A 24,516-nucleotide genomic window follows, 5' to 3' on the forward strand; every position below is an offset into this window, starting at 1 on the left:
GGGGCTAAGTTACAGCAACATTCGTCCTAAACCAGGATTGCCATGTTATGTTGGCAAAACTCTTTACTCCAAAGTACTGTTGCTGAATATCTCTTGTTATGGGATATAAAAATAGTAATTTTCTAAGAAAAAGTGGTTAGAGAGGGGAAAAAGGGGGAATTAGGGTCCAGGCTGAAGATCACCGTGGCATAAAACACAAGTTGAGACAAAATATCAGTTTCTATAAAAAAAATTTTTTTTAACCATATCCTCTACAACAAGTATTGAACACTCTTTTCCTATTCATCCAGCATACAAACATTTGTTGATAAGACACAGTTCTTCTTCGTTTACTAAATGTTCAAAAAATGGTGAGACATTTCTATCAGTAGCAGGAAACTAATTGATGTCACTATGTCATACTAATTGTAGAACAGTTGTGAGAAGGGGCTATAAGAAGGGTACCATCTCATGTCACAGTTGACACTAGTTCTAATTCAGGGTGCCTCTCTGTACCACTCTGTTGTGGATTAGTGTACCCCTTCATACCTTCAGTTAGTAATATTCTTATTTCAGAGAGCTACCCCATCCATGCCAATGTTTGTGTCAAGGTACCACCACCATCCCCATTCTGTGCACCAGGAGATGGCACTAGGTGTTGATCAAGATACCATCTCATGCTGCCAGTTTGTACAAGTTATGGCGCAGGGTACCCCTCATACCAACCAACCTTTAGCACTAGTTGTGTTCCTGTTGTTGGGTCACCATTCATCCCTTGCTGCCCACTTGTCTCTTCACCATTTTTGAAGACAATTGTCCACTTGCCTTCCTTTTCCTCTCTCTCCACCAGACCACTGTCTACTTATCTACCACACACACACTCACTCCCATATATCACCATAGACAAATACAAACAGGAATGTGTGTGTCTAAGTATGGGTTTTACTCCTGTTTGTTATATATATATATATATATATATACACACACACAAACATACATGTATATATATATTGTCATTTGATAATTGCATAGAGGTGGGGGTCAGAGAATAAGTGAGTGGCAACAGAGAGAAAGAGAGAGGGGAGGTAAGACTGGTGCGTAGGCTTTGACTTCACACCTTTTCAGTTGTATTAAGTGTATCACAGGTGAACATTTCTCAAATAACTCCGCTTTTAGGTCACTCCCTCCCCTAAATAAACTCCTTACCACACAATAATCTTGACCTAAACTGTTTTAAAATTATAAACCTCTTTCTTTACCCTTGCACTTGTATTTCTCTGACTTGTTCCAGCCCTTTCTTTTACCCCATCAATGCCATATTCTTGTCTTCATGCTTTACCATTTTCCTAACCCCTTGCTGTCAATAGTTTAGTAATTCCTCCTGAAATTGCCTTCACCTAATCAATGCTAGCCGAAAATGAGCCGACACCTATCTCTTGTCTACTTTATTACAGTGAAATCAGAGCCAGGGTCCCAGGGACTTCCTTTTAATTGACTCCTCAGGGTTTTAGAAAGAATAGATTTATACTTTCTTTTATTTTCTTATTCACAGAAATAGTTGTAATAGATACTATGAGGTGGTGTAGCATACCAATGTTGGGAGAGAGAAGAGCAGGAGCACCTGTTGTTGTTGTTGTTGATGGTTGTGGTGGCGGTGGTGAGCTCTGGAGGAACAACTCTTTAACTAGAAACCTTCTAACCATGGCCATCCCATCTTCAGAGATTTTATATCTAGGACTACTGTCAGTTTTTACCTCTTACCTGTTTCAGTCATTGGGCTGTGCCCATGCTGGAGCACCACCAAACAAATCAACCCCAGTACTTATCTTTTAAAGTTTGGTACTTATTTTATTGTTCTTTTTTGCTGAACCTCTAAGTTATAAGAAGTAAACAAATCAACACCACATATGTGTGTGTGTATATATATATATACACATGGTTCTGGGTTCAGTCCTGCTGCATGGCACCTTGGGCAAGTGTCTTTTACTATAGCCTTGGGCTGACCAAAGCTTTGTGAGTGGATTTGGTAACTAGGAACTGAAAGAAACCCATTGTATATATATATATAATATATATATATATATATATATAAGGACCTGGGTATCTTGGTGGATTCTTCCTTTTCGACTTCGGCCCAGTGCGTCCATGCTGCCAACAAAGCACGCGGAGTTCTGTTTTTGATTCGACGGTCATTCGGAATGCTCACAGCAGCCATATTCCTACCGCTCTATGTCACGCTGGTGAGACCCATATTGGAGTACGGGATTCAAGCCTCTTCTCCTTATCTCCTCAAAGACATACATCATCTCGAAAGAGTCCAGAAGCTGGCTATCCGCATGGTTCTTGGTCTCAAGCATTTGTCTTATGAAGAAAGGCTGAAGACGCTCGACCTTTATTCTCTAGAAAAACAACGACGCCGTGGTGATCTCATTCTTGCTCACCACATCATAAGCGGAAAGTGTAACCTCTCGAAAGAGCTGTTCTTCACTCCTGCTCCAGAGCGTCGGCTGCGGGATCACTCTGAAAAGCTCTATCTGCGACGATTTCATCTCAATCGAAGGAGAGGGGCTTTCTCCGTCCGGGTTGCGGATCCATGGAATAAGCTGCCGGACGAGATAGTGAAGATGCCGACGACCGCTCGGTTCAAAGTCTCTCTTGACCAGAAATTGCATGAACACCAACCTGTACATAACTCCATGTCCCCCTACATGGCCTTGCTTTTTGCTTTTTGAGCCAAAAAATTAACTTAACTTAACTTATATATATGCAAGTGTATGTTTGTGTTTGTCCCCCCAACATCACTTGACAACTGATGCTGGTGTGTTTACATTTCCGTAACTTAGCAGTTCGGCATAAGAGACCAATAGAATGAGTACTAGGTTTACAAAGAATAAGTCCTGAGGTTGATTTGCTTGAATAAAGGCAGTGCTCCAGCATGGCTGCAGTCAAATGACTCAAACAATTATAAGAATAAAAGAATACACACACACACACACCTGCATGCATCAGGCTTCCACACAGTTTCCATCTACCAACCAAATTCATTCATAATGCATCAATAGACCCAGGGCTATAGTAGAAGGCATTTGCCCAAAGTGCCGCAAAGTGGGACTGATCCCAGAACCATGTGGTTATATAATGCTTCTTAAGCACACAGTGGGATATGTTTTGAGAGAGATTTGGTTGCTATTTCTTGCATGTTGAATGGTAGCAAAGTGAGTGTTCTCATAATTGACATTTGTTTTGTAAGGTAGCAGTGGTGAGTTCAAACCACCATTAGTCCACAGGTATTCATTGCACAGTGAAGGGGTTTGCTACACATTCATTGTCTTTCGTAGTCTAGACCAGCAGTTCCCAGCTATGGACCCCAGGGCCTCATGCAACCCTCGACTGTCTTCCCTCTATAAACATTTTTCTTTAATTTGTGTTTTACTTTTTTGACGTGTCCCCCCACCACCTCCTAATCAAGCTTTTGGATCCGACCTGGATATTAAAAAGGTTGAAAACCACTGGTCTTGACACAAGACAAAAGTTTTCCCAGATTCTCCACCACCATCTCCATCCAAATCACTACCCTTCCCCTCACACACCCAACCCTCTAACCATCTCCCCACACACACACACACACATCGTCCAAACTAAAAAACTGTTCCAAGTGAACTCTATTATTCCCATCTGTCAGATTCGTTAAAAAGCCCACAGATATTCTTTTATATCAGTCATAAGGACTTATATCAAAGAAGCAGGACGAGTGAGCCGAGCGTTAATTTAGCAAATGTTTTTATAAGGAAATCTGGTGCTAAAAGCACCGTTTGCTGTGGAAATGTTCAAGTGTTATTGCAGTATGCTCCCGGAGATGGGGGGAGGGAGATGGAAGTGCTAACTTCTCCAACAAGAGACCCTGGAAGTAATGGGATAGATAGAAGCAGTCACCATTAACAGCCCATAAAAGAAAACATATGAAGAATGGTAAAAATAATTCTTTCTTCGTTGAAAGTTAGAAATGTTTTGGAATTTTATCTGAAATTTCATTTTCTTTTTTTGTAACTGTGTTATGAAATAAGGAAGGGCTGAACTGCTGGTTGCTGTTGCTGTTGTTATGATGTATTGATTAGGGGCCAGAACAGTGTATGTATATATTCACACCATATATTATCATCATCATTGTCATTCTCATATAGTTTCCTCTATGTTGTCATAGGTGGATTGTTTGGGTCTGTAGCACTTCAGCTTCATAATCCACCTAGGTATGTTCACTGTGGTCAAATGTAATCCATATTAAGGGTGTCTGTAGTACTGTGTATCCTAGCGGGACTCCAGCTGTGTTCACTAAACAGTTCATTATCATTGTTTACCATTTGTTTCCATGCTGGTGTGGGTTGGATGGTCTGACAGGATCCAGCAAGCTTCAAGGTTGTGTTGAACTCTGATGTTGTTTACAATTCAGTTGTGTTCACTCTGAAACTGTGTGTCACTGTCTGGTTGTGTTTACTACCAGGCCATGTTCATCTAGTAATAATGTTCACCACCAATTATATTCACTGACTGTGTTCACCATCTAGTTGTTTTTAATTTCCATCCAAGTTTACCACAAAACTTCTCCAAGTGGTGTTTGTTGTTCACTACATCTGTTCACTCAGTAATCATTCATTGTGTTATGTTCACTGTTTCGGTTCACAACTGGTCTTTTATGTTGTGTATTTGGTGGATTTACTCTTTTATTACCAACCCATCCAAGACCACCCCTGCTTCAATAATATAAGCTTCCCATTTGATTTAAATCAAAGCCTTCCATCCAAATTCCAGGATAATTTTGGTTCCAAACTCCAGCTCAAATAGCAACAAAGTTACTTGACTAAATTTTTTTATATCTACCTGTAATATTATAAATACAGTGTTTTAATCTAATTCAAGTGCACCTGAGCACTGTATACAATAAGTTCATTAATTTTTCTTTTCATATCCTAGTGTCTTAACCTTTTTTTACACCAATCCACATAAGGCCACTCCTACTTCTAAGATATTTCATGTTTTAAAGTGATCTAAATTAAAACCTTCTATCAATTTTTTTTCATTTATTTTCCAAATATAAGGTAAATAATAACAAAATTATTTTACTAAATTCTTCATTTTTTTCAAACTCAAGTGAAATAAAAATGGCGTATTCCTGCAGAAATATACTTTCTTTGAAAGGGTTAAAATATGATAGGGTGTGATTTGAGGAAAATTTGACTGTTATTTCTACCAGATTGATTGACTCATTACAAGCTCCTTTGTTGGTTCATCTTATGATAAGAAAGAAGTTAGGGTGTGGAGTATATTTTATCACAGGCACCCTTAATGTGGAGTGTGTCTAACCACAAGTACATCTTTTAACGTGTTGCATTTGTTGTCCTAAGAGTTAAGGGTTTCGGACATGTGGTCCCTAATCTAGGGAATTAGGGAGTTTGTTGAGGGGAGATTTGGTTGTTACATCACACAACTTGATTTCTTGTAGCTGTTGTTGCCAGTGATGTGGTGTTTGTTTTAGTATTACTGTCGTTATGCACAGGGTGCAGTGAATAAATTGTCGTCTAAATTACACAAAAATGAAAATAACACTGACATCTCATTTTAACAGGTAAATTTTCCAAAATTACATAAAAATATCTTGAAATACTAAAGAGGAAATTTATTCAAGAAAATTGCCATCGGCTTCAACCACGGCCTCCAGATGATTTCAGAATCTCCTGCAACTCTCCTGGACGGTCTCCTTGTTTAAGTTGGTGAATGCTGCCATAATCCTTGCCTTCAGTTCATCTTTGGTGTTACAAGGAGTAATGTTGGTCTCTCGCTCAACTGCGCCCCACACACAATAATCTGGGGAATTAGGTAGCCAGATGTTAGGGGTGATGTGGTTGCAGAAATTGTCTGACAACCATAACTGGGTTCTCCTGCTTGTGTGACATGGTGCAGAATTCTGTTGCCAGACATAGGGTCTTCCAGCAGCAACCCTTTTGACCCAGGGCAGCACTACCTCCTCCAGGAACTTGATAAGTTGAAAAGAGGCATAACGTCACCATCACGAATGATCACTCCAAACTCCATGATGTTGACTGGATGCTTGATTTTTATCACTCTCGGGACATGTCCTCAGATTGACACCCAAACACTCTGAAATGTTCGTATTGGAGCTTCCGGCACGAATGCCAAGTACTGCAGCATGTAGTTTCCAAATTTTTGTCAGAGTGAATTGTGTAGTAGTGCTGTTTTTCTCACAGAGGGTACCTAACCGACCCTACTATACTGTGTAGTTAACAAAATGAAAACAACCAATGCACATGCGCGAAATTAAACATATAAAACGGTGACAATTTACCCATTCCACCCTGTATATATGTCTGCATGTGTGTGTGTGTGTGTGTGTAGGTACAAGCATGGCTGTGTTGTTAGGAAGAATCTTGCTTCCCAAGCAGGGTTCTGAGTGTGGTGCCACTGTGTAACATCTTGGACAAGGATTTCCTACTATAGCCCAGACATTGATTTTTGAGTAAAATTGGTAAATGAAAGTTAAAAGAAGCTCGTTGTGTGTGCGTGCACGTGTGTGTGTATATATATATATATATACACACACACACATGTACATAGATACCTATATATATATATACACATACATACACACACACACACACACATATATATATATATATACACATACACACACACATGTATGAGCATATAAATATATATATATCATCATTTAACATCTGTTGTCCATGCTGGCATGGGTTGGACAGTTATATCTATATATATATAAAACTCAGCTTGTGTGTTTGTGTGTGTATCTGTGTGTGTCTCTGTGTGTTTAACTTCCCGGCACATCTCCTAGCCAACAAATCGTAGAACCACCAAAAATGGCTCACTTAAAGTTTAGGCGAATGAAAATTGAACTGCGCTATTTCTGTTCCGAAATTCATCTCGCAAGTGCAAAAATCGATAATGTGTTTGTTTAGGCCTTATCCCATGCATTGAATAGTGAACTTTACTCAGTCAGCTGTTTGACGTGAACTGTGTTCACCACGTGTGCAAGCATGCGTAAATTGCATGAAAAATAAAAAATCAAGATATAAAAGCGAATCGCCATAAACATTGTAGAAATTCGGCAAAGAAATGAATTTTCGGGATGTAGCCTGGAGGGTTTTTTCGTATTAATCGTTTGGACTTTGTGAACACATACCAATTGTTTTCATAACATTTTTAACGCTTTGAATTAAATGTGACCATTTTGCGTTGAGTCTGCAGTTTGTATCACTTTAACAAAATTTTAGCAGGCCGGATTTTTGATCATCACGATACATCGCCAGTGACTTCCTGAAACTCTCCCCTGAAATACCCATTGAGAAATCTATATATATAAAACTCAACTTGTGTATCTGTGTGTGTGTCTGTGTGTTTAACTTTTGGATCTACCAAGTTTCATTATTAAGGATGGAAAGTAGTGTGTAGCAAATCTACATATATATAAAGCTGAAGTTGTCTGTGTGTGGCAGGTTTGGTAGCCTTTGACTAACAATATCTCCTTCGAGACCCTGCAGCGCAAGTTGACCAAATATGAGAGTATGATAGAAGAAGGCTTGCTCTTCATTCTGTAGAAGATAAAATTCACATCGGACCATGTTAACACCAAAAATTATTTACATCAAAAAGGTGCATTTTTTCTATGAAAATCCCTATTTTTTTACGATTTTTGACTGCTGTGTCACCATTTTTCGGTGTATTTCAACTGGAAAAATGTTCACTTGAAGAGAATAACAAGTTGCATAATGCAAAATTTTTACTTTTCAAAAATTCCAATTCTAAAGGGTCGAAACAAACCCAAGCAATACCGGGTGATACTGCTAGTATATATATATATATATATCTGTGTGTTGTTGTTGTATTGATAGAATTATTTAGTTAGTGGTGGTAGTTATAGTTGTAATAATATTGGTAGGTTAAGTACAGTTGTAGGGAGTGGTGGTGGTGGTGGTGTAGTAATAGTTGCAGTGGTAACTATACTCATTCATAATCTACCTGTTTCATCTCTCTTACTCTGCCCCCCTCCCACCCACCCCTACTGCTCATTTAAAGAATTCTTTCCCCACCCCACCACCCAGTTTTACACTGTTCTTTGGTTATATTCCATCTCACCATTTTTTCTGACACATAATTAGAACATACTAGATTAATTAGCTCAGCTCATCAAATCTTTGCCAAAAGTTTCGGGGTGGTGCCGAGGATGACATTGATGATGCAGCAAGATGCACTGAACTAATACAACACATGTTTGGTAAACACCCTGTCTGGGGTGAGTGTGGGTGGCAGGGGTGGCAGGGTGAGGTGGTGGTGGTGGTGTTTTATTTAACCCTGGATTGAGTTCTGATCCAGCAGACAGACAGGCAGACCTTTGATCAAATCTGTTCCAGCTGTGATATCATCCTGTCTTGTCAGATATAGTCTCTATCTTGAACTATATAATATAGTGTGGTGGCAGTGGTGGCCTCTCACCTCTTCTTCCTTCTGAAAATGTTAAAATTATAATTTAATGTGCCGAGTTTAAAAGATCCACAGAACCAGTCTTTAAACCCTTTGTAGACCAAACTGGCTGAAGACAATGGGTCTGTTTCTGCAGGAAGAATAAGTGTGTCCTTATTCAGTATTTGAATAGTGAAGCTGGGATTTTTTTTTTTTAGCCATGTTGAGGATATGGTTTCTTCTCTTGGGCAAGTCTCTCACACCCAGACCAATCTGTAAAGTGTGGTGTTATGAGGAGTGTTTTAGTCTTGTCAAGGACATGTCACTCATCTTGTGCTGGTACCATAAAAAAAAAAAAAAAGCACCCAGTGCACTCTGTAAAGTGTAAAAACAAAACCAGATGATAGATAGAAGCACCACCAGTTGATGGGGTCAGCAACTCTGAATAAGAAATGGTTTGGACCATAAGGAACAGTCCAACCCATGCCAGCATGGAAGGTAAAAGTAGAAATGGTGGTGGTCATGGTAGGAACAGCAGTTGTGTTGCCTCTCATGACTTGTAATTATTCAAAGGAAATATGAAATGCATCAGTTTCATGGATCTCAATAAAAGATGGAGGGAGACCGTGAAGTCCCTTTCGGCCCTCACTGATGAAACCAATAACAGAAAAAAAGCATGTGTAGCATAGAGTTATGTAATTGGCACTCAGCTGGTTACAATGATGAGGGTTTGAACTGATCCGATCATCAGGACAGCCTCCTTGCGAAATTAATGTGCAAGTGGCTGAGCACTCCACAGACAGGCATACATCCTTAATACAGTTCTCAGTGACATTCAGTGTGACACAGACTGGCTCTTTTTTAATTTCAAGTACGACTTATTTTTGCCAGCTGAGTGGACAGGAGCAACATGTCACTGGGAATCGAACTGATGACCTTATGATTGCAAGCCTAATACCCTGACTAATAAGCCATTCACCTTCATGAGTGTTGTGTATATTTACCTTTTAATCAGGACGGAAAGTCTTGACCCTTCACAGAGACACAAGTTGGTGAGGGAAGGAGAGAGGGAGAGGGGAAATATCCCCAAACAAAAGACCTGGCTAAAATACCTGCAACAGAGTGGACTCCACTAAACACCCCCAAAATGCCAAGGGGTGGTGTTAAAGCAATAGACAAACTAAGTTGACCCCACCCCACAAATAGGTCATGGTGAAATTTGAACTCAGAACACAAAGGCACCTGGTCCAATGTTCTTAGAGTCCCAACAAACCTCTGCCCAGAATTGGTACATTTTTTATTGCCCCTCAAAGTATGAAAGGCAAAGTTGACTGCAACAGAATTTGAACATAGATTGCCAAGGGTCTGAAAATTTACTACAGGGTATTTCGTTCAGCTTCCTATCGACTCTGCCAATTCCCCACACTGGAGTAATGAATGGGATGGAGTGGGGTGCTGTTACATAGAAGGGGTGTATGATGCAGTGTGTGTATGTGGCATGATGTGTCTATGTAGGAGTTGTTTCATGATGGTGTGTGTGTTGTTAAATGTGTGTCTGTTAGTGTCAGTGGCACCATTATTTTAGTGGCACACTCCCCACATTCCTTTACAGGAAACAGCGCGTGTGTGTATGTGTGTGCTGCACTACATCTGCTTTAAAGAAAAGTAACAAAAATACAAAATAAACACAATAAAACCAAAAAAAAAACATTAAAATTAAAACAATTAATAAAAAAAATGTTTAAATAAATATTTGACTAAATTTCAAGAATTGAAACTAGAAAACTTTTACACACACATACACACGTGTATAAATACAGGCATACACACATCTAACACCTCTTCTGGCACCTTTTCCATACATACACACTTATCATTCCTCTCCGCTCTTATACATCACCTAAATTTCAATATACATTCCTGTACACGTATGCATATGTGTATATGTGTGTGTGTGTGTGTGTATATTTATATATATATATATACAGACACACATCAGCCATTATGTACACTCAGCAAATGTTTTATGCAATCACACACACAAATATTCCTATACAAACATACACACCTCTTTATACATACACGCAGACATATCTTTTATCTTTTACTTGTTTCAGTCATTTGACTGCAGCCATACTTTGAAGAATTTTAGTCGTAAAAATTGACCCTAGGCCTTTTTTTTTGAGCCTGGCACTTATTTTATCAGTCTCTTTTGCCAAACCACTAAGTTACAGGGACATAAACAAACCAACACCAGTGGTGGAGAGAGAAACAAAGACACACTCACACATAAATATACATATATATGAAGGGCTTCGATCTACTAAAATCACTCTCAAGGTGACACTGAACCCAGAACCATGTGGTTGGGAAACAAGCTTCTTACCACACACCCATGCCTGCACCTATACGTGTGTGAGTGTGTGTGTGTGTACACGCACACACATTAGAATTCCTACACATACACACCCCTCTGTTCCATTCCCCCTTCCTGGTTATTAATTCCCTACCACTTCACAATCCCACCCACCTACCTCTCTTAACTTTCATTAGTAATATGGTAATGGTAGTGGTGGTAGCAACATGATGGAGATGATGATGACTTACAGTGGTGCAGGGGGGGGGGCTGATGGTGAAGATGATGGCAATGACAGGTGGGTGGGTGGAGGGGTTACTGATGGTGATGAGAAGAGATGCTAGAAAAATTTTTAAATATTAAAGTGACGATGGCTAAACCCTGCCATAAAAGGGTGGATGGTTAAATGTAGGGGGCAGGGATGAACAACAGTGGATGTAGAAATATAAGTAACAGGAGGGTGTATATATATATATATAGATAGATAGATATATGTGTCTATAGAGCATTGAAGTTGTGCCAACAATGCAGGGTGTATATAGAGTGGTAGTGGTAGTGGTGATGGAAGTATTATGTAGAGTGACAAGTGATAGAATGTGCTGCATATAGAGTGATCTGATAAATGTGTATGTATATAAGTGTGTGTGTATGTATGTATGTGTGTGTGTATATATATATATATACACACACATATATATACACATATATATATGTATGTATGTATGTATTTTTCTTCACTCTAATGAAGCTCCATGTTCCAGATCAGATTTATTACCAAATATGATGAATAGTATTTTTAGAATTTTCAATGGCAATACCACATAACATTGGAAGCAGAAACAGCTGTTAGGTGGGATGCAGTCTATTTGTATTGAATTAAAAAATAATAATTGATGTAAGTCAATTGTTGTTGATTGATATTTCTCCATTTTCTGTTTACTTTAAATTATATCTATATATGCATACATATATACGTACATATATCATCATCATCATCATCATCATCATTTAGCGTCCGCTTTCCATGCTAGCATAGGTTGGACGGTTCACTGGGGTCTGTGAAGCTGGAAGGCTTCGTCAGGCCCAGTCAGATCTAGCAGTGTTTCTACGGCTGGATGCCCTTCCTAACGCCAACCACTCCGTGAGTGTAGTGGGTACTTTTTACGTGCCACCTGCACAGGTGCCAGACAGAGCTGGCAACGGCCACAGAACGGATGGTGCTTTTACGTGTCACCGGCACGGGGGCCAGGCGAGGCTGGCAACGGACACGAACGGATGGTGCTTTTACGTGCCACCAACATGGGGCCAGGCGAGGCTGGCAACGGAACGAACGGATGGTGCTTTTACGTGCCACCGACATGGGGCCAGGCGAGGTGGCAACGGACACGAACGGATGGTCTTTTACGTGTCACCGGCACGGGGGCCAGGCGAGGCTGGCAACGGACACGAACGGATGGTGCTTTTACGTGCCACCAACATGGGGCCAGGCGAGGCTGGCAACGGACACGTACGGATGGTGCTTTTACGTGTCACCGGCACGGGGGCCAGGCGAGGCTGGCAACGGACACGAACGGAGGTGCTTTTACGTGCCACCAAATGGGGCCAGGCGAGGCTGGCAACGGACACGAACGGATGGTGCTTTTACGTGCCACCAACATGGGGCCAGGCGAGGCTGGCAACGGACACGAACGGATGGTGCTTTTACGTGCCACCGACATGGGGCCAGGCGAGGCTGGCAACGGACACGAACGGATGGTGCCTTTACGTGTCACCGGCACGGGGGCCAGGCGAGGCTGGCAACGGACACGAACGGATGGTGCTTTTACGTGCCACCAACATGGGGCCAGGCGAGGCTGGCAACGGACACGAACGGATGGTGCTTTTACGTGCCACCGACATGGTGCCAGACAGAGCTGGCAAACGGCCACGAACGGACGGTGCTTTTACGTGTCACCGGCACGGGGGCCAGGCGAGGCTGGCAACGGACACGAACGGATGGTGCTTTTACATGCCACCGACATGGGGCCAGACAATATATATATATATATATATATATAGCATTTTTTCTGATGGCCCGATAACTGAAGAGATGGCAGCGTGGATTTCCACCCTGGCATCTGAAACTCAGAGTTTTATCATGGCTACCAAATAATTGTCACATATTGCATTTACAGATAAATTCCTCTATTTACATAATATCGAGGTCTCTTTCATTCTTTTGTTGTCTTACCATTTTTATAAAATATATATATATATATATATATATATATATATATGCATGCTAGCATGGACAACAGACATTAAGGCGGTGAGGTGGCAGAATCCTTAGCATGCTGGATGAAATACTTAGCAGTATTTTGTCCATCGCTACCTTCTGAGTTTAAATTCCGCCAAGGTTGACTTTGCCTTTCATCCTTTCAGGGTTGATAAATTAAGTACTAGTTGCGTACTGGGGTCAATCTTATCGACTGGCCCTCTCCCCCAATTTTCAGGCCTTGTGCCTGTAGTAGAAAGAATAGAATTGGGTGTTCATTGGTTGTTGATCCTCTTTGGAACTGTCATCATCATCATGATTATCATCATTTTAGCTTTTATTTTTCCATGCTTCCTTGGGTCTCATCAATACATGAGGACCTTGGCAAAGAGGTTTGATGGCTTCCATAGCAAAGCCCTGAGAACATCAGTTGCTACCATCATGTTTTCAATACAGAACTGCATGTGTGCGCATATCAGCCCATATTCTACCTCATAACTATCCATTGCATGTGCTGGTACAGACATGTCCTCTGTCTCCTGCTAGATCATCTTACCAGGGCTTTACTCTCATTCGACACAGCAGCTGTGGGCTGGAAGAGGCCTTGTGGCAGGCCCTGCACCAGATAGTTGGACATGACTGAGGAAGATCTCCAGGGGCTCAACATCTCTTTGGGAGAGGCTGGCATGGGACTGCCAGCAATGGAGAGCTCTGGTGGATCTGGCTAGCTCTACACATGATGACATCTCTGGGACCACTAACTTCAGATGACCCCAGCCTCATCAAGCAAGGGCACACATATATACATCATCATCGTTTAACGTCCGTTTTCCATGCTGGCATGGGTTGGACGGTTTGACTGGGGTCTGGGAGGCTGCACCAGGCTCCAGTCTGATATGGCAGTGCTTATACAGCTGGATGCCCTTCCTAACATCAACCACTCTGAGAATTAAATGGAGTTGCTTGAAACGATCGTACTGCATTACCTCTGGATATCCTTGTTGTTTATTTTGTTTTTATTCACCTTATTTTGAAATTGTATGGATAATACCGTACTAAATTCTGGTGCCTCAACTTAAGTACCATATTCATCTGAATCTAAATTTTTACATATATATTAAAAGGGTATGTTATAACATTATTCCACAGCCATACCAACAATCCAGCATACCGCTATCATCAGCTGCCCCATGGCATATATATATGTATGCATGTACGAGGGGCGTTCAATAAGTAATGCCCCTGACCCACTTGCAGTTGTTTGATCTAGCTGAAATTTTGCATGTGCACTTATTTATACCTCTATAGATTAAGTGGCGAATTACAGCTCTGAACTAATTGTGGTTTCTGATTTACAGGTGTTTGAACTGAGTCAAGTGTGAAATGGAGCCTGTTGAGTGTCAAGCAGTGATCTGGTTTTTGTATTTGAAAGGACGCACACCACAGGAGACTTTTGATGAAATGAAAGTAACTTATGGTGATGATGCCCCATCATATGACCGTGTAAAACGCTGGCATTGTGAATTCAAGCATAGTCGGAACTCTGTGGAAACAGCTCCCAGATCTGGTCGCCCCCTTCTGCCATTGATGAGACGTCTGTCCGTCAAGTTGAGGCTGCCATTTTGGAAGGTCAACGCATAACTTTTCGCCAAATAGCCCACAAGGTCAAGATTAGTACCGGGTCTGTGGAAACTATCATTCATGACCATTTGCATATGCAAAAGGTGTCTGCCAGATAGATTTCCAGGTTGCTCACACCTTTCCAGAAGCAAGAACGCGTTGAGTGCTCGAGGATGAATTTGGAGATATGCCAAGAAGATGAGTCAAAATTTTTCAAAAGACTGATCACACAGGATAAAACCTGGGTTCATCACTATGATCCATAGACCAAAGCCCAGTCAATGCAGTGAAAGCACCGTGACTCACCTCCTCCAAAGAAGGCAAGGGTGCAGCCCTCCGCTGACAAGGTTATGCTCACAGTCTTCTGGGACCAGAACGGAGTAGTGATGACAGATTTCCTGGCAAAGGGTACCACAATTACAGGAGCCTATTATGCTTCACTTTTGAGGAAATTAAGAGAAGCTATCAAAATCAAGAGGCGGGGCAAGATCAGCAAAGGCATCCTCCTCCTGCAGGACAACGCTCCGGTCCACAACTCGCGTGTCACCAGATCAGAAGCACAGGCATGCAGCTATGAACTCCTCCCCTTGCACCCTCTGATTTTCACCTCTTCCCAGCCATGAAGTTGATTTTGAAAGGAAAGCGTTTCCCAGATGATGCAGCCTTGATTTCTGAAGTCACGTCGTGGTTGGAGGACCAAGCTGGGGTCTTCTACAAAAACGGTCTCCAGAGCTGTATCAAACGATGGGAGAAATGCATAACTCTGGGTAGTTCCTATGTAGGAAAAGACTAATAACTGTGCCAAGTGTCGTTGCTCTACTGCTATGGGAAGTGGGTCAGGGGCATTACTTATTGAACGCCCCTCGTATCATCATCGTTTGGTGTTATGCTAAGAAGCAGTGCACACTCCCAAAACTTTTTTGACTCTAGTGAAACTGTTCTGATCACATTTAGTGAAATATTACTATCGATTGCTTCATTTTTTGAAATGTTTTGACTGAGGAAGGTTTACGTAATGGATGCATTTCCTATTAAATATTACTCAAACTTGAAACATACATATTAAATGATTTCAAAATAGCAGTATTTGGTATGACTTCATTATTACAACCTACACACACTCACATGCTCAATGGACCTTTATCAGTTTCCATCTATGAAATTCACTCACCAAGCTTTGGTCATTCTGAGACTATAGTAGAAGATACTTGCCCAAGATGTCACATTGTAGGACTGAACCCAGAATCATTTGGTTAAGAAGCAAACTCCTTGACCACACAACCACCAAATTCCACATGATAAAACCTCCACCAAATCAATGTTAGCCATTCTGACAAGATTGGAGGTCTTACAGAGGAATGACCAATTTGCCAAAACAGTTTTTCTGAGACTACATTCTACAGCTGGGTGCTCTTCCAGTCACCAACTCTTTCAGTTACCTCTTATGAACATACAGTGTAAAGGAAAATACTCATGATAACTCCCTTAGATGGATCTCGTCTACATATTTCTTTTTTTCCCTATAAGGATGGTTGGGCAGTCAGGGATTAATCTTGACCTTATTAGTTCCCTAACTGAATTAGTCTCTAATTACCTTCCTCATTAGATAATCAATTCATTGAAGTTAATATGCCCTTACCCTGTGTTGTAGGTTCACTACACCTATTAGTAATTAATAACTGGTTAGTTTCATTTCACTGCATTAATTGCATTATTTAATTAGCATTTCATTAGCTTGTAGCCAGTAATTAGTTTGGTATTAGTTAATGCTGGATTAGCATCAAGTTGCAGAGTAAATTATTATTGGCAATAATGAGTGAATTAGATTAACAGTTGATGCTCTGGCCAGTTGGGTGTACTTAATTAATGACTCGTTTACTTCTAGTTAATTATTAATTGATTTATGGTTACGAGTTCATTTCTTCTCACTTTCATCTCTCATTAAACTTTCTTGTTAATCCCCCCCTCTCTCTCTCTCTCTCTCTCTCTCTCTCTCTCTCTCCCTATGTACAAAGCCTGTAGGTTCTGCAATTATGGTCCTCTATGCCAAAGTCCGGAGATTCCTGATTTTTTTGGAGAAAGATAAAGTCATGGTCTGCCAGTTCATTTACCATTTACTCTGAGAGTCTCCCAAGCTCACCTTTGAGGCATTGGACCTTTTAACCTCTTAAGCAGTGAAACTGGTCAATATGGCATCAGTAGATATCCACACACTGGTGGACCCTTGTGCCACATGTCTTGAGATCAGCCCTCCTCCATGTTCTTTGTCTCTTTGCGACAGGATAATCTTCTGCTTTTGAATTTGGTTTGCATGATTCTTGATGTGAAATCAGGATTTGAAACAAATTCTATTTTGTATCTTGGCTGGGTGGGGTTATTGTGCCACATATATGCACTGGTTCTATTTCACTTCTTTTGATTAATATTATTAGTCAATTAGTTAACCATTTAAGGAATTGAATGACTGTCGTTGATGAGGTTGTGAATGGCAGAAAAAGTAATTGATTGGTAGGCCGAACGATTAATCAAACAATTGATTAATTAATCAGTTAAATGGTGAACTAGTTAACTAATAATAATAATAATAAGAAGAAGAAGAAGAAGATGAAGAATCATCCCAAAAATACAACAAAATCTTCTGTTCTTTCTCTCATAACTGGATGTCTTTTACTGGCACTGCCACCCTGGGCCTGAGTGGACTTGGAAGTAATGGTGACTAAGAAGTGACTCCAACACCCCACAACTCCTGTGTTTGGAGCTCACAGCTCCAGTTTAATGCTTTGCCAGAGACACCTCATTAGTTACCACATGGTAACAAGATAAAGGGTCAACCTCCCAAGCAAAAGGCAGCAAGTTCATATCACAAGCAAGGTACTTACCTTGTGGACTGGGTCCTTTGCTTGTAAAATCTAGTTTGGTGTGGTTTCCACTGCTCGATGCACTAGCGTAGCTAGAGTATGTGCTGCCTGGGCCGGCCCTTCTGTTTGCTGCCCTCAGACCCCACAAAAACATACTGCCTACAGCAGATCCAAAAGTGATGCACCTTAAAAGTGCCACGCAGTACAGACCACCCCTACTGCCCCCCACCAAGCTATGCTAGTGGCTGGATACCCTTCCTAACACCAACCACTTTGCAGAGTGGGGACTGGGTGCGGCACTAGAAAGCTTGTGCCCTCAGCAGAACTAATTGTGCTCACACACACACACACACACACATGAAGTTCACTTAGCAACCACACAATGTGGGGTCCACTTGTCCTGTGCTCTGTGGATGCTGTTAGTTGCTATCCTCCATTATAGCCTTGGGTTGGTCGATATCTTAGGGGTGAAGTTTGACACATAAATACTGGAAGAAGCCTGTTGTGTACGCACACGTACATGTGTGTATACACCCATACATAATGCATAACTATTTTGCTGCAGATATACATACATGTTAATGATACAGCATCATCATCATCATCATCCTCATCATCATTGTTTAACACCTGTTTTCCATGCTGGCATGGGTTGGACAGTTTTGACAGGATTTGACCAGTCAGAGGGTTGACAGTTGTGCCAGACTTCATGGTTTCTACAGCTGGATGCCCTTCCTAACATCAACCAATTGACCGAGTGGACTCGTTCCTTCTCGGTTTCTTTCTTTTTCCCCACCGTGGCATCATCACTGGTGAGGTTCCATACGTACAATAACCAAAACCTCAATTACCATTTCCACTCTTTGCATTTTGTTGCTGTTTCAGGATTATGCCGAAACGACCATGAATGAGCTTTTAGGAATGTACGGATATGACAAGGTCAGTCACCAGGAAACGCAGAACCTGAATCTCGAACGCTACACAGCATCGTCAACGCCTGACACTTCCATCCAAGGAATGGATGATTGTCATGGCGACAGTGATGATGAAAGTTCCGATGCTCCCAGCATAGGAGCCGAAAGGAAAAGTAAGTGAGAATTTTTGTTGCTTCTTCTGTGTTATGTCTTCCTTTCTTCCTCTCTGTCATTTGCATCTATTAACAAAACTACAAAAACTGAGAGACTGTTCTGCCCTAGCTGGAGCAAAGATCATGTAGGACATTGCTACAACACTGCTAGAACACTACTACAAGACACCAGAGTCTTAGTCCAACTTCCCAGAACACTGCTGCAACAAATGAAGCATGGACACACACACGCACGCACACACACACACACACACACACACACACTAAAAGCAATAGCCTGATTAAGTTACCATTCATCTTAAATAAATCTCAGGGAATAGTGTCTGTTGTAGTGACCAAGTCTACCTTGTCCAGTGTCTGCTGTGGCCACCACAATGATATTCAACCCTATATGAACTTATATAAATGTACCTTTTTGTCCACATTAGACTCCAGTATGGCCAATGGTTACAGCTAGTCATTCATTAAAATCCTCAGTTAATGATTCCAAATTGAATCAAAGATAAAGTTCACACGGAAATGAACTGATGTTAATTGTGTTAATTACTGTTATAAATGTGAACTGCTGTTAAAAATCAATGATTTATGTCTTTGTTAGTTTTTTTCTTTTTTTTTTTTTCTTGTTTGTGGTAACTGAAAGTTCTGAGATGTTTGGCTGAGGGCAGGGCAAGGAATTGTTTTTACACCAAAATAAGAATGAAATGTAAAAATGTTAATGGTTTATGATGAACAGAAGAATGTATTGTGAAGGAAAATGAAGTCGTTAAGGTAGAATATAAACAGATTGTTGTGACATGTGAACAGAACTGTGTTGAGTGTGAACAAGTCGTGGATAAGAAGAGAAAAAAAAATGGATTTCAAATTTTGCTACAAAGCCAGCAATTTCAGGGAGGGGGATAAGTCAATTACATTGAACCCCAGTGATTCACTGGTACTTATTTTATTGAGCCCAAAAGGGATGAAAGGCAAAATTGATGTTGGAAGAATTTAAACTCAAAACGTAGAGCTGGACGAAACGCTGCTAAGCATTTTAGCTGGCATGCTAATGATTCTGCCAGCTTTACCAGCTTTAATGAGCAGAAAAAAATATTAATTGGCTACAAAGCACTTACACTTGTTCTTTGATTCTAACTTTATCTTTCGTCCCTTTGTGGTGATGGTGGGGGGGGTCAATAAGATCAAGTACCAGTTAAGTACGGGGGTGTAAATGCTATCAACAATCCCTTCCCCACAAAATGACTAGCTTTGTGCCTAAATTCATGACCAATCTTTCGGGACTTTGTTCTTTTGCAGCTGAAACAAAGAAACACCGTTCTTTCATGATCGATGTCAAAACCTAGGAATTTGTCCGTTGTTCTTCCATTATTCTTCCAGCATTTCACTTGTTATAATGGTGAATATTGTGAACCAAGTTGTTAATGTGAACAGAAGAATTTTAATGTGTGTATGTGAACAGATCTGAGCAGAATGTGAACATGTGAAGCCTATGGTCTTCTGGAAGAAGTCAACAGCTGAAAGGAAAGCATGAACGGGGGGGGGGGGGGGAGAGTCCAGATAATTGACATTAATTTTGAGCTAGAAGGACTGGGGAATTGTGGTTAGTGCAAGTATCATACAAGCAAAAAAAAATCACAGTTGTTGTTATGGTAACAGACAAGTTCTTGTTGTTGCCATGGTAACAGATGCTCAATGTGTGAGATGATGATGAGAGATGACCACCAAATCAAGTGACCATGAATGGCGATGGAACAAGACCAGCTAGCTCTAAAAAGCAGAGACCATTGTAGTTGTGGTAGAGACAGACAGAGAGTGGACACAGAAGAATGTTTATAGAGGATGGAGTATGTTCAGGAGGGATTCGTTTTATTTAGTTGGCTGATCCTTTTGGAGAAGCAGCAATGTCCAGATTGTGCAATGTGTATTCTGTTTGGGGTCAAGCTTCTTTGGACTTTGTATTTATGTTGTTACATTGGCCAGACTGGTGTCCTCATCTTGATTGTTACTTTCACTATCTTTCAACTGTTGCACGCTCCAGCCTTCTTCCGGTGTCTTGTGATTCACTTGAGTGCCTTGCCTGGAATTGAACTCAGGGCCTTTATCTACTATGCTATGCCTGTAGGCAGTGACAGAGTGAAAGCAACAGTGAAGATAAGGAGGATGCCACTCTGACTGGTGGAAATGGTGTACACAATATGAATTCCTCATCTCAGCAATGCAGAAATGGTAGTATTAGAATTTGTTAAGGGTTGGAGTATGTTGGGGCTATGGGGAGGAGCGGTCAGTTTTTGGGATTCAGTTGTTGCTCTGTTGTGGATGTGAGATCACCAGGACAGGTAATTAGGGACAGAGGGACCTGGCATTTGGAGTAACTTTGAAGATTTTTAGTTGCCTCTTGTCCTTTCTAAGAGAGCAGTGGAGATTTGGTGTGAGGTGTGTGGGTTGCCTGTGGAATGGTGCTTGGTTGTAGAACAATCTTCAGGAATGGAGAGTTAGTATCATCTTGGCCAGACAGTGCTCAGTCCTGTCATCATAGCATGGTCATTATCATCACCATCACTACCAACACCATTATCATCATCATCACCACTATCATCAGCGTCACAAACTTTGTAGTTGTCATCATCCCCATCATCATCATCATCCACATCATCATCGTTATCATCCTTATAGCTAAATCAAGAAAAGAAGTGCAATGTTAAGCATTAAATCTCTGCTCCCAGTGTAATGCTAGCCCCCCTCCCCCCGCCACTTTGCTCCCCTCCTCTTGGTGCCTCTCTGGTGCCAGTGTGTAATATGTAAATTACAGAGCAATGATGTATGGCAGTACAAGTAATCACCGTCGACGATGCCGCTCTCTTCGAATAATGGAATATCAATTAAGTGAAATGGATCTTGATGGAAATGTCTTTGAGAAATGTTATTAAGACGTTAGTTGTAATTCCAGACTTTAGTACAGGGAACCCACTACTGCAATATCACCACCACCAGCAGCACTGGCTTTGGGGCAGTGATCAAAAATTGAAAAAAAAAAATAGCTCAATGAAATATATACGTATGTGTGTATATATATATATATATATATATATATATATATATACATATATATGTATGTATATATATATATATGTACGTACACACACGCACACACACACACACACACACACACACACACACAAGAACATATATATATATCAAAGAAAAGAAAGGTGACAGCTAGATAGATGGATGGATATTGCGTGCCTTTTCCTTTTTACATTTTTTTTTTTTTGTAAATTCAGAAATATCTGGAGAATGTTTGGTTCTGCGTGTATGTTGGCATTTGACAGAATTACTACACATGCGTCTGTGTGTGCATGTGAGTAATATAGCAAGAGTGATGGACCAAGTTATCAAAGTAACAGAGAGCATTATAATAGAACTAATTAGAAAGAGAATTATCTCAGAAGGGATGCTGGTCGATTTTGTGCCTGAATAAAGGGCCACCAATGCAGTCTCCCCTGTGCAACAATTTATGAGGATAAGTTTTTAGCTAAGAGAACCCCTTTACCTTGTATTCATTGACCTGGAGAAGGCATTTAACAGGGTGCCACACTCTGTAGTCTGATGCTTACTAAAAAAAAAAAGACTATGGCTAGATGAATGGGTTGTGAGAACTGCTAACCACAAGCCACACACAGAGGTCCTGTTAGCATGGTAAGAAATAGCTTTAAGTTCAGTAAGAATTTTAGTGTGCAGATGGTGTCCATTTTGGTTTGGTTCTCAGCCCCAATATTGTCTGTTATAGTTCTCCAGGCTATAAAGAGAGGAGTTTAAGAATGAAACATCAGCTGGCAATTCAGTTTATTACTCCTCAGTTTCCATACATCTTGTACACACACACACATGCACAATCAATCAGGCAATATTTGGTGAATAATTGAGGCTTTTTGTTCACAATGCACTTGCTAAACAAATTCTCCTTCATGAATATAGGAAAGATTCATGCTGTCTGTTGTTTGCTGCATTGCTATGGTGTCAGGGAAAATACACTGTCCAGATATGTAATCATCATTGAGAGACGGCTACCTCACAAAACTTCGTGAATTTGTTTGCCTTAGATTTAATTTAATAGGCTGTAGATTCTCAGGTCTAGACACTCTTCAGAAGGAATTTTCTCTGATGATGACACATCAACAATATTTCAGATCTTCATTTAAGTGATATTGTTGGTTTATTCAATATCTGAAATTTTATAGTTAAATACAACTTCCAGTTTCGGACTTTGTTAAGTGTGTTCTTTGTTTTCATGTGCATGATCCTTAATTTTCTTGACAAACTGGGACAAAAAAATAGTTTTCACTGATCAGAATGAATGTAGATGTTGGTAATAATGACTTTTAAAAGTGCTCATGGTCAGTCCTGTGTTATTCCCTAGAGTGCCATCTAAGATGTTATTGACACAATATTTTACTGCTTTGGAAGTACAAGATTCTGTGAGCAGGTTGGGGGATTTTTGCATTTACAAGTTAGCTGTTGGGGTGGAGATTTTCTAGGTGTACGTTTTTGGTTAATGTGTGATCTTGGAAGCAATGTTATCCAAGCAGAAATAACCAAACTTAATGTTATTGGTGCAGAAGAGTTTGCTGTGGAAAATGCCTTATTAGATATATAAAGTTCCTGGTTGTATTAGTAATTACATTCATGTTGGAAGATGAATTAAACCAACATACTTTTTCTTCCCGGATCTTCTATGGTGTGCAGGGTGCATCTTGTATACCAGACTCATTGCTAAAGTCACTTCTAGTTAAGGAGCAGCACAGCTAAAGACGTATACATTAGGAGATAAACTCTCCTACTTATTCTTGCAGCAAGACTCCTTGTTAAAGCTGGTTCTGTTAAAAGTTATGTGTGTGTGTGTGTGTGTTAGGGCCTTCTGTAGTGATAGTGGTTTCCTGTGAGTGAATCTGGGTTTTATGTTTGAGGTTTGCTAACTGTTATGTTGAAATCAAACTCATTGAATATTCCTGTTCAATCCTTTCTGAATCTATCTATCTATCTATCTATTTTTTATTATACTACTACTACTGCTGCTACTGCTGCTGCCGCCAGCTAGCAGAATCATTAGAGCATTCTTCGCTGTCATTGTTTTTGTTGTTACTCTCTAGTTTAACCGGGATCAGTTCCAACCAGAGTCATTCTAGCTGTGTGGCAACTGACCCTTTTTAAGGTTATCTAGGACCACATAATTTTATGCGTCCTTTAAGTCAGAGCTATGATATAAAGGTGGTTTGGCTGCTATTTCTTACAGATCAAATGACTGCATAATGGCTATCTCATTTCTGTTGTTGTTAGAGGTGACAGATACTCAGGCAGTTGATTGCTTGATAGTGTGGTGGTGGTGGTGGTGGTGGTGGTGGTGGTGGTGGTGGTGGTGGTGACAAGAGAGCTGGGGGGGTGGAGTGTTATATGGGATTCAGTGAAAAGATGAGGAAGAATGAATGCCGCTGCACAGCAACTGTTCATTAGAGATGTGATAAAATTTGCACTTTTATATGATCCAGCTGGGGTCAGATTACACCATTGGCTGGAGATAGACACTCAATCTACACACACACACATGTAGATACATATACATATGAATGCATATATATATATATACACAAACACTCACGTACACATACATATGTGTATTGTATATGTATGTGGGTGAGATGGGGAGAAGTGTGTTTCTATTGCCTCAGGTGTCTGTATCTTTGTCTTCGTTACCACACTCACACACACGTTGATGATGTTTGCTCTGGGAATGTAAATAACAAAACCAATAACAATACTTTTCATTTTTATGCATCACTACTCAGAATAGGGTTCGGAACACACCACATGGACCCTC

General features: G+C 40.6%; 1 protein-coding gene across 2 annotated transcripts in view; it reads left to right on the forward strand.

Moving 5' to 3' along the window:
• Positions 1-24,516, forward strand: part of LOC115220506 (sine oculis-binding protein homolog A-like) — a 151,079-nt gene that overhangs the window by 74,042 nt on the left and 52,521 nt on the right. For both annotated transcript variants that reach the window (XM_029790642.2, XM_029790643.2), the window contains exon 4: positions 18,446-18,647. In XM_029790642.2, coding sequence (XP_029646502.2) covers positions 18,446-18,647 — 202 coding nt within the window. The remainder of the gene's footprint in view (positions 1-18,445; positions 18,648-24,516) is intronic.

This window comes from Octopus sinensis, linkage group LG16 (assembly GCF_006345805.1).
Source record: "Octopus sinensis linkage group LG16, ASM634580v1, whole genome shotgun sequence".
Lineage (NCBI taxonomy): Eukaryota > Metazoa > Mollusca > Cephalopoda > Octopoda > Octopodidae > Octopus > Octopus sinensis.